This window comes from Anabrus simplex, chromosome 6 (genome assembly GCF_040414725.1).
Source record: "Anabrus simplex isolate iqAnaSimp1 chromosome 6, ASM4041472v1, whole genome shotgun sequence".
Taxonomy (NCBI): Eukaryota; Metazoa; Arthropoda; class Insecta; order Orthoptera; family Tettigoniidae; genus Anabrus; species Anabrus simplex.
Genome location: NC_090270.1, coordinates 176,245,973 through 176,258,121, shown reverse-complemented (window position 1 = coordinate 176,258,121; position 12,149 = coordinate 176,245,973). Strand labels below are relative to the sequence as shown.

At 39.0% G+C, this 12,149-nt stretch overlaps 1 protein-coding gene across 1 annotated transcript in view; it reads left to right on the top strand.

Moving 5' to 3' along the window:
- LOC136875627 (phospholipase A1) overlaps window positions 1–12,149 on the top strand; it is a 79,026-nt gene that overhangs the window by 43,458 nt on the left and 23,419 nt on the right. Inside the window, exons 5-8 of the mRNA XM_067149168.2 lie at window positions 251–390; window positions 4,475–4,597; window positions 8,082–8,153; window positions 10,325–10,424. Of these exons, the coding sequence (XP_067005269.2) occupies window positions 251–390; window positions 4,475–4,597; window positions 8,082–8,153; window positions 10,325–10,424 (435 nt within the window). The remainder of the gene's footprint in view (window positions 1–250; window positions 391–4,474; window positions 4,598–8,081; window positions 8,154–10,324; window positions 10,425–12,149) is intronic.

Below are 12,149 nucleotides of genomic sequence, written 5' to 3'. Positions count from 1 at the left end.
TTTGAGTGGCGATAAATTTTGAACAGAGAAGGTACATTTTGTCAGGCTTTATCTCTAAACTCGAAGGACTGAACCGTCCCAGATTTATCAGTCGTTCCATTGTACTTTTGAAATATTCTGTATAGCATCTGCGTTTCTCTGGTAATTAAGGTTCATTATGGCTAATATTATCGTACTATTCATAAAACATAATATCGATCTGAATTCAGCAATGATAATAATAACAATTTTAAATATCTCAATGTTTCAGAGTGATCGAGACTTTACGCCAATATTTTAACTCTTCGTTATATATTGAACTAGTCTCTCTCAGCATTGGAGTGCCACTGTTGGGATACATCGGCAAGAGCTTAAAGAATCTGGAAGCGAAGCCTGTGCAGTTGATTGTAGGTAAGTCATACTAGAGAACATTTCCTTTGCTGTTTATTTATCCGGGAGATAGTGGGTTCAAATCCCACTATCGGCAGCCGTGAAGATGGTTTTCAGTGGTTTCCCATTTTCACACCAGGCAAATGCTTGGACTGTACCTTAATTAAGGCCACGATAGCTTCTTTCCAACTCCTAGGCCTTTCCTATCTCATCGTCGCCATAAGATCTATTTGTGTCGGAGCGACTTAAAGCCACTAGCAAAAAAAACGCTGTTTATTTAGATACTATATCATTTCAAGTATACAGTAGAACGTCATTAATTCCGACTAATTGAGGCTCTAGGTTGCCCGAATTAATGAAGGTATGTAAGGGTTATTCTGCCCGAAGGCAGGTCCGAACCTCCGCAGAGGTGTTCCTGAGCCGGAGTTTACGCGCGGTAGGGTGGCCAGTTCCTTTCCGCTCCTCCATTCCCTTACCCTCCACCAACAGCGCGTGGCAACCCATCCAACTTCTGACCACGCCCAATGTTGCTTAACTTTGGAGATATCACGGGATCCGGTGTTTCAACACGGCTACGGCCGTTGGCGAATTAGTGGAAGTCCGGATTAAACAAAATAACTTACAAAATTAACCATTGCCCACATTTAAACACTCTGTTCAGTAAAACAGCGTGTACCGTACAGTATTTTAAATTTAAGAAATACAAAGGTCATTTAGTATGCAATATATAACGCAATACAGTATTAGCCCTTAAAAATAGACTAACTAGTGCAGTAAGGAATTAGAACAAGGCAATCAAGGCACAACTTAATTGACCACTCCTGACGCGCTTACTGGTTTAAAGAAACTGCTGATATTTTGTTGTCTTCTTTAGACTTTATAATTAACTCAAAGAGATGCCTCAAATATTCGTAATGTGCAGATATGTTTTCATCGTTTGTATCTTCAATGTATTTAATTATAATATTTAGATGGTCTTTAATTTCACTAAGTTTTAGCTTTCTGGAGAGATCACACTTTCACCGATCTCCTCCTGCATAGTTTTCAACGCAGCTCAGCTTTAGTGCGTTTATATATTGTTATGAAACGGCTGTCCGGATTAAGTGAAGTCCGGATTAATGAGGTTCTACTGTATGTACAGTATATAAAGTAGGTACATGGAATTTGGGTTTTAATGTTTCCTTATTATCTTTCTATGGCAACATTAAGCCAGTATATATTAATACATATACAAGATAGCTGCAGTCGCTTAAGTGTGGCCAGTATCCAGCAATCGGGAGATAATGGGTTCAAATCCCACTGTCGGCAGACCTGAAGATGGTTTTCCGTGGTTTCCCATTTTCACACCAGGCAAATGCTGGGGCTGTACCTTAATTAAGGCCACGGCCGATTCCTTCCCATTCCTAGGCCTTTCCCATCCTATCGTCGCTATAAGACATATCTGTGTCGGTGCGACGTAAAGCAAATAGCAATTGATTAGTGGGTCCTCCATCACGGTTTAGGTATTCATAAGTACAAATTGCCTGATTTATTTTTCTAATTACCCCATGGATTTCAGACTGTTTCATTGATTTGAAGTAAGCCAAGTGGCAAGGGAATTCGGTGAATATGCCACTTCTGGACGTCGTTGAGTAGGTTTCATGGAGTCTCCTTTAATACAAAAAATTTTTTCGAGGTGATACCCAACGTATAGCTCACAGCCACTTCGTTTCCAATTATATCCTTGAGACAACTGACGGATCGCCAAAAATAATCAAACTAATTTTTGTCGTGTAAATACAGTTACTTTACACAAGGAAGTACTTTCTGCGAAGAAAGTTGTGACAGTGAATGTAAGTGGCTTAGTTCGGACCCTAGCTCTGTAGTGTAACATTTGGTGCTATTAGTTGCCGTACTTGGAGGCCCGGATTCGATTCTGAGTACTGCGGGAATTTAAGACTGACAGGAGGGCTGATATGCGGTTAGAAATGTAAGTTATTTGCAGCTCACCTCCACTGAGGGTCTGCCTCCTCGGGAGGGGCACACGAATTTACGTTTACATAATTCGAAGAGAAGTATTGAGGACTTGCTCCATATGGCCCGTAGACGGTCTGTAACTGCAGTCGATGACTGCCATCTATGGCGTTCGACTCACAGATACTTACTTGAACTTTCTCAGGAGTATCCACCTTCTCACTGGTTATTTCTTCTTCAATCGTGTTCATCCAGGCATCGTCTGTACAAGGATTCATCTCCCCACTACTCAACGTGATCCTCTGAATCTCCTCTCAAAAATCTTCAATTGAGGAAATGATGACTATCACACTTCGAACATGTGCAAAATATCACGATATTCGGGAGTAAGTTCAGTGCGTAACAGGTTACTCTGCATCCATCTCTGCTCTTATAACATCCCGCAGTTGGTCCATAAGAATATCTTTCGTACAGCGGCCGTCTCGGAAGAATCCCGAAGTCAATATTATCGTGGCTCAGTATAACGATAGGGTGCCGTGTCTCTACTCAAGGTGTAAAATACAGATTCACGATGCCAGTCATCACATTCAATCAACGTGGCGAGGCCCAGTTATCATGTAGCACTTAAGAAATGGGCACGAAGCCATGCACAAAGATCTCCTCAGCAATTTTGCAAGGATTATTCCTGACAATCATCACGAAATATTCGTATGTTTTGTGAAGTTTTTGAGACTGTCAAAACTAATACAGAATTATTGAAATTGGAAACATATTTTAAAAAGAAAACAAGAAAAAGGGATTATACCTCAAAAAGTTACCATTATTTTTTGGGTACCTTCTAATGTTATTAATCCTGCATACTGAAAAACTTATCAAAATAGATTAAGGCGAAACTGAAAAGTAATAGCTTCCGCTATAACAAAACAAAGAAACCCGATAAATGTCCGGACAGTAATCTGGAAACATTGCGCACTTTTAGCCACATTGCATTGGTGGACACTCAGTGACGCTTTGACGTCAAGTCACGATACGGTTCTCGTGTTCATTGAGGCCAAATTCAAGATTTATAAGTAGCGGGTCACTATTATATACTTCTTCATGGAACCGTGCCGTCGGTATTTTTGAGAAGAATTCATCTTTACGACAACTTCCACATCCTTTTCACAGGTATCATCAATAGCCTATGTTTTCCCTCAGTTCCTTTGAACATCCGTGGAATCAATTAAGACAGGCTTCTTTTGGACGTCATGAATGACTTATAGAATCGCCATTAGAGGATAAAAAAGTAGGACCCAGAACATTTTACTTGTAGTTTGAAGTCATACTAACATGGAAGGTTTTCAGCTACGCAAAGATAGGAAAGAGCTAAGATTGGTCAGGAAGTAGCCGTGTTATTAATTAAGGCATAACCTGGTATGAAAATAAGAAACCGTGGAAATCATCCTCAGGGCTGCCAACGGTAGGTTTTAGGCCCAACATATTCCTAACCCAAGCTCACAAGACGCAACCCGAACCGTGCAGTCGTCCCGCGCGATAGACCAGCAGCAGTTTGACGGACTGCTGGATGGTAGGCTATGTTATTCATCACTATAAGGGGATGAGATATCGGGTATTCAAGGCAGTGAGATTGTAAACATAATACAAATTGAAACACCACATCTCTGATATTGAAGATGTATTGGTTCGCTTCTCTGATTTTTAAACTTTGAAACCTACAACATGTTTTCCAGTCAATGATCGGGTCAGGGGTGGAATGAATGAACCCCCCCATCTTGCGGCGAGGATAGGAATTGTTCCGGCTGCTGAAGCCTCTCGCTCTCCTTTGAGGCAATTATTAATGACTGAAAGATGAAATGATAGTGGAGAGTGTTGTTGGAAAGAAATATGACAGGGAAAACCGGAGTACCCAGAGAAAAACCTGTCTCATACAAATCTTACATGGAGTGATCGGGATTTGAACCACGGAACCCAGTGGTGAGAGGCCGACGCGAAGCCATCTGAGCCACGGAGGCTTCTGGCTTCTCTGATGTTGAACAATAAGTTTTGTGGACATTTTATGGTGTATCTAAACGTGCCACCCTCTGCCCAGTGCTTCGGTGATGCTAGTATTTCTTGAGTGTATAGTATCAGATGACTCTGTGGTTGGTTGCAGGATTGGATCCAGTCGGAATTGGCTTCGAGGGCGTGCCAGAAATTCGCCTGACCAATACGGACGCTGAGTTTGTTGTGGTTGTACATACTGACTGTGACGTACTAGGTACCTATACGAGACAAGGTAAGGAATCGAAATAAAAAATTACAATTTTCTTAACGTTACTCTGAACCGAGTGAATCACTTTGTGATTGCATTCGAATGTATATATTTTAATTTAAATGGCATGATGACAGGAGCTCAGAAGGAGAACTGAATATTAATGTGTTATTATTTTCTTCTGTCTTGTTTTGAGACACTGTGTTATGGTGGGTTTACACAGGGAAGCATACTCCATCCATGTGTGACACTGTAATGACCCGACAAGTCCTTCGCAATTGTTATCATATGATGTTATATAATACAATAACTAGACTGGTATTATTTCATAGCAATCATTTTTCTTCTTGTTGGTATTTTTTTCAATTTATCGGAGTCAACTCTTCATGTTTATTGGGTACAAGTTTACGGCCGAATGCCCTTTCTCATGCCAATCCTATGTGAGGGGTTGTACAGGGTGACCCAAAAGGCCGTGAACATTTGACGAGTCAATACTTTACGGAATATTGGAGGTAGAGAGAGATAATAGTTGACACACATGATTGGCATGACATATGGTTTTATTGACGCCGAAATGAAGTACAAAAGAAGTCGCAAGTCTACCGCGATCGTCCGAACTCATTAGGGATGCTAAAAGAAAACATCCAACGGCAATGTATCATCATCCCTACGGATATGCTGTAGAGTGCTCTTCACAACATTGTCCCTCGATTGCAGGCATTGTTGATGAATGACGGCCGACATGTTGAGCATGTCTTATAAAGAACATTTTCTTTGCTAAACCTCGATTTTTATGTTAATTATTGCTTACGTATCGTATGAAGCGCCTCCTGTTGGTGATATTGTGTAGTTTAGTATCATATATGCGGACATGGGCTTGTTTTAGGGCCGGATGACCTTTCTAACGCCAACTCTGTGTGGAGGGATGTACTAACTATTGTGCTTTCTTGTGACGGTTAGTAGTGTGCTGTGTTTGAACACGAAAAGGGTGTGGGAAAATGGCAGAAGAAGTAGAATACATTGTAATATAAGTTATAAGACGGTGATCTTCGAAAGCGTGACATGTAGTGAAGGACTAGGGAAGGAAATATAAATAGGGTAGGTTAACAGCCTGCTAATTTTGGAAATAACGAGTGAAAGGTAGATGGAATGTGTAAATAGCCTGTCTTATGAGGAAATAGATTAAATCTGGATTTCATGGAACTATTTGTGTGGAAATTGTCTGGCATCGCCTTATGCTTTATAAAGAGCTGTCTTGAGTACGTTTACCCCCAGCCACAATGTCAGTATACCCGAGTGAGGACATCTTGATTTTGTCACTGGAATACAGCCCAGTAACTCAAGATTACATAGAAAAACCTATTTCACCCAGTTCTAATATACGTAGTAAGAGCGACCGGTTCTGTGCTTATCTGAAGTACGAAAACGTATTTAAAGTCAAGTTTTATTTTAATTTTTCACGTTGTGCATTAAAGAGCACACGTTTAACTATTTAAACGCTGTACTTGTTCAATAATTCATTGTAATGGGAGTACTATTCATTATCTTCAAGACACAGAGATCGTCATCTGACGTCATATGTCATGAAGATGATGATGTAATTAAATCTGTGGTTGTAACGGAACTGTTTGTATTTCCTTTCAGGATTAAAACGTAGATCTGATGTTAATGTGATATAATCAGAATACTTGATGATGAACTCAATTCGTTCACTACAAACCTTTTAAAAGTTATTATCATTTGCAAATTTCCCTAGGTACAGGTTAGTTAATTTTGTCCGGTGAACAGTATATTTTATATAATGCGTTCCCATGTTCTAGAATCTTGTCATCATCGAAGACTTCTAAATAACGTCCGTCATTACTTAGTCGGGAAGATGATAGCAAATGTATTAAGAACATGGTTTAGAGGCGCATGAGAAACTTCAATGTTTTGCTACAGGTGAATCGAATGGACATTACTGCAGTTAACAGGAAAAGTAGATGTGCTGTTGTAGCGGGAGACTTCCACGATGAATTTCTGGAAATTTTGTCTCAGGGGTGTTATTTTTCGTACCGGTGAATATATTGACACTAGGTTGGCGTATTTCAGCATCTTTAAATACCCTGTTATAAGACATAAAGCTGAGAGTTCCTCATTTCTATTCTTCACAACAGTCCTAAATTCACGGCAGATCCGCGTGAGAAGTATTGTTCTACTCCCAGGCCAATACGATGGAGGCAGTTATTCCTAAGCAGTGAAATGTGTGTTATTACTTTCTCTTTAACGCTTGACTCTTTTCGTGCTCCAGTATTGCATATAGATATTTTATTAAAAAGTTCAACGTACCTATTTAAAGTAATTGATTTAGCAGTCCTACAACTGAATTTTATGATATTCCTAGTTAAGATCATCATAATAATTTTATCGAATCCTAGATACAGACAAGGAATATTAATGCACCGCTTGTTACGGTTCGTATATGAAACATTCAAAAGATGTTCTATCATTCTATGAATCAGTGCAAGTTAGAAACGCCCGCGATGTATGCAACCCAACTGTCAGTATCGCTTGGCTTGAAACTAGTGAGGAGGAAAATATCTTCAAACACTGTTAGTTGTATTTCAGTAAAGTAATTTACCTCGCTGGAATAGACATTAAAACAGTACTTGTTATGTAATTGTAGAGTGCCTACCTATTATCGAAAAGCCCTGGATTCGATTCCAGGCCAGTCCAGAAATGTTAATCCTGGACTGAAAGCTGGAACGGGATTTACTCAACTTCGCGAAATCGACAGAAGTGAGGTGTTATCTGATACGAGAGGCAGCAGAGCCGGTCATGAAAGGCAGACAATACAGCTATCCCGTATACCACGTGGAATTCCAATAACAGCAGGTCATATTGCTATGCAAAAGTCGTCATGGCAATCTACGACCCAAAAATATACTGTATGTGCATTTTTATTTCTATTTTATCATCATCATCATCATCATCATCATCATCATCATCATCATCATCATCATATGCAGTTTTCAGCTGTTGGCCAGGTCTGCTTGGAACATAAGCCTCTCCATCTCCTCTTGTCTTCCCACCACTTCTCCCTCTTCACTCTTTCCCAATTCTCTCCTCTTCTATGTATACACTCTTCCACTCCTTTTTATCCACCTGTATCTTGGTCTTCTTTTGATCGTTTTTCTGTTGTTTCCATTCCGTGCATCCTCCTATCTGTTTACGTATGTATATTATTTTATTCCTATTGAAGTTCATTAATATCACTGAGACAACCAAGCTATATTCTGAAATATCTATGATTATGAAAGCATTCACATGTCTTTATTTCACCGCTTACAAATATATAAAGGTGCGATTCCGCCGTAAATAATTACGACGAATGGAGCGTTCCTATTTGATAGACTGAATTTATACCAGATACTTATCATGTAACATTAATCATATATTAGAGGGAAAGTGACTGAATTATTTTTCAAAAATACATAGTTAACTTTTGAAAATTGCTTCTGTTGTACAGGTGATGTCGACTTCTTTATGAACGGCTGTGTTGATCAACCTGGATGCCAAAGAAATGGTTCCAGTGTTGAAGGTGAGTGAAAAAATGTTGCTACTCTTATGTCATTTATTGGATAAGGATGTCAAGGTCGTCTGATCCTCAATTACAGGTTGAAAGTAGGTCTTGTAGAATGTTTCATTCTAATAACAAAGGAACGTCACCCTGGCCTGCGATTGAAATGATCAGGTAACTACCCAAGTGGCATTTTTTGCCGAAATTAAGTTATGACCTCTATTTTATTCTACTCTCAAAGTTCTGTTCTGAAGGCAAAACCGGCCCAAGAACAAAATGTTTGCCTGGCTATAAATTAGAAGTAAAATCAACCTCAAGTCAAGAACTGCCCAAGTCCAAACGCACACAGGCGTTTCTTCCCATGAGGTTGGTAGTCTTGTCATTTGCAGCAGACAACCAGCTGGTTATATTACGTAGCAAGTCTAAATTTTTGTACACCAAAGGAAGTAACTGTGTTAGAGTTTCTGAAACATCCGCCAGAAAAAAACCTAGAATTGTTTTAACTTACTGAAAGGGCTCTTTTCTTTTATGCGGCCAGATGCCCAGAAACCTAATATGCGTGCAGGTGTGATGTAGCCTATAACGGTGTGTTTCAAGTGCCGATTAAGAGTGACAAATTAAATGACATTAAAAAACTACTTGGCTACCCATTCCCTAATAAGGTGTTGTATTTCAACTGTATAAAATAGAAAACAGGAAATGAAAACTATGCGCAAGGGTAGGCTAGGCCTATGTAGTATAACATTTTTTATTCGGTTACAGATTATTGTGTTGATTTTTAAATAAACATGGTTTATGTTGTAATAAAGTTAAACTGATATTTTCAATCTATTCTCAACATAGACCGGAGTGTTACAATCATAGGCATATATTAGGTTAAACTTTGTTGTTTTCTGTAGTTAGCCAAAATGTACAAAAATAACAGATTAATTATATGACTTACTATGAAAAGTTGTATTGTCTAACACACGAAAACCATATTTATAATCAATTTGTACACCACTTGGTGGAAATGGAACCTAACCTTATGGTAATAAGTATCCATGTCAGACGCTCAAGTCAAAGAAAACCGAGCTTGATAGCTGCAGCTGCGGCCAGTATCCAGTATTCGGGAGTTAGTGGGTTTGAACGCCACTGTAGGCAGCCCTGAAGATGGTTTTCCGTGGTTTTTCATTTTCACACCAGTAAGCTTCGAATCCACTATCTTCCAAATGCAAGCTTGCAGCTGCGCGTCCTTAACTACAAGGCTAACGGTCAATAATCTAGCACGTGCAAGGTTATCTAACTCCCTAGCTGGTCTCCGTCAATATTCAAGCATGCTGTTTTACTTGTAACATGGCGGCCCCGGTCTCGAAAGCCCAGAATAACGGCCGAGAGGATGCGTCGTGCTGACCACACGGCTCCTCGTAATCTGCAGGCCTTCGGGCTGAGCAGCGGTCGCTGGGCAGGCCAGAGCCCTTTCAAGGGCGTTAAGTGCCGTGGGGTTAGGCTTGGTCAATAACATAGGTATTTTATAAAAATAAATGTTTTGCGCCTTCCCCTGAACTACCATTTCATCCAGCGTGAATAACATTATTTATAGCTTGTATTCCTTGAATTTAAATTCCGATTTAAATTAGATTCTGCTTACCTTTTTTCTCGTAGTTCGGCGTTAATATGGATTTAGAAACAAACCCAAAATTCATGAATATCTGTGTTATCATAGCCGGTACGGTAAAAAGAATGTATAATACTTAAATGGTCGGAAATGTAATTTTATATAACTTATGTAGTATTTATCGATAGGACCACTAATAACTAACAACATATTTGAGAATTACATTTTAGACCCTCCCCTAAATGGCCATCACACTCAGCGTCAATAAAATGATATATAATCTGGATTGTACTGCCTCATTTTCCGATTTCACAAATCTATTTTCATTACTCTTCGGTCATTTTCTTGTGATGCGCAGACAGACAGACAGACAGACAGACAGACAGACAGACAGACAGACAGACAGACAGATAGACAGACAGACAGACAGACAGACAGACAGACAGACAGACAGACAGACGTGACGGAACATTCAAGTGCATTTCCTTGTTACTTCGGACACGACCGATACAAAAAATACAATACTTTTTAAATACTGAGCAACATACAGACAAAACTTCATATTTTGCTAATCTAATTATTATTTCTTTTATAGAACATACTTGTTCCCACCTGAAAGCGGTGGAGTATTTCACTAAGTCTTTGTCCAGTGATGACTGCGAGTTATGGGGTCAACAACTCTACACAAATCCCTGGTAAGCCCATTTGAACTTCTCTGGAACTTGAGAAAGCAACGTTCATAAGAAGGACCTTCCTTACAGAAACCATTAATATTTTCTCCGAACTGTCCACTACAAGGTAATTCTCACTAAGAGTAATTGTACAAGTAATTGTTTTAATATCTGTATACACAATTGAAAGTTATGATGAAAAAAACTGGGTACATTTATATAAAATTGCGGGAAACAATAGAAATACTTCTCACAAAATTCAAATATTGACTAAACATTTTCTCCACAACAAATACTACTTAAGTAGACCTCTTATTGAAGCATATACTAATTGATAACAATCGGATATTTATATGGTTAAAATGTAATCAAGTGTTGGAGCTGCCTCCTTTTTTCTTACTGAAGTGAGAATTATCTAATGCACTGTTTATTCTACAATTAGTGTGTTCTGCAAGAAGGGGAAAGAAACAGTACATATTCAGCAGATACAGTTATGTTATATACCCCAACTGCAAGTGACATAAGAACGTCTTTCACTGAAATTCATCATTTTTGTCTTTTAATGAACTACGGTCATCGTAGAAACGATTTGGCGACAAGGATTTTCGCCACCTTAAGGATATCTCTGAGTTTTGCAGGAGAACGTGGAACTTTGCAGATACCTCCTGAAGACACATTAGGAGCTTAATATTGAACAGTGGGTCAGCGCTCACTGCAATGTAAACCGTTAACTAATGGTCGGAGCGACACTATTCTTGCATCAAAGGATCCGGAGATTGTAATTCTCTATGAAACCATCAATACGTAGGCTATATGAATTTAATAAAAAAGTGGAACAACCCCGTTTCTGCACAGAATCCATCGATGTGACTTTGAAATGTGGATAATGGGAGCTGAAGAGAAAGTACTGCATGGTATAATAGGTAGCTGTGAAGTGTGGTGTTACTGGAAATTTTTTAAAAAAATTTAATGAAAAACGCATGCGTGGAATACCTTTTCAATAGTGGGAGGATAAAAACAAGTACATGAAATGTTTAAATAATATATTCGCTATTCCCTTTACATCACTCCTGCACAGACAAGCCTTATGGCAATGATGGGATGGGACGGAGCTGGGACTGTACGATAGAGCCCAAGCATTTGGTTGGTATGAAAATGGGAATCCATGAAAAATCATCTCCAGTACTGCCAATCCTTGGGATCGAACTCAACATCTCACAAATCCAAGCTCACAGCTAAGTAACCCAAACCGCGCCGTCAACTCGCTTGGTACAATAGCCTATTTTCCCAATTATATAACTCCGTTTCAGATGAACTTCCACCAATCCCAAGGTTGAAACACGAAAGGTTTTATCTAGGATGTTGTCGTTTTATGAATGTTAACGATTTACAGTATGTTTATCATTACATAACGTATTACCATTTTTATGGACCATTATGATTTGCCTTTACATTTTAAAAGGTACAAATAGATATACGACACATGTAATACATAAAATAGACTTATTTTTCACACTATTTAACTTATACTTAACAATGGATTACGCTGACCATGACGATGGCCGAGTTCGTTCCCTGAAAAATCACATTCTACGTTATTATAAGAGATAATGAAGAGATGAAGTGAAAAGATGTAAGTAATCCAGCGGATATGTGAACAGATGGGTTGATTTGTAGGACATTTGCTGCATCATGAAGGATTCCTTACGTTGGCACTAGAGGGAAGAGCTGAAAAAGAAAAGATATATA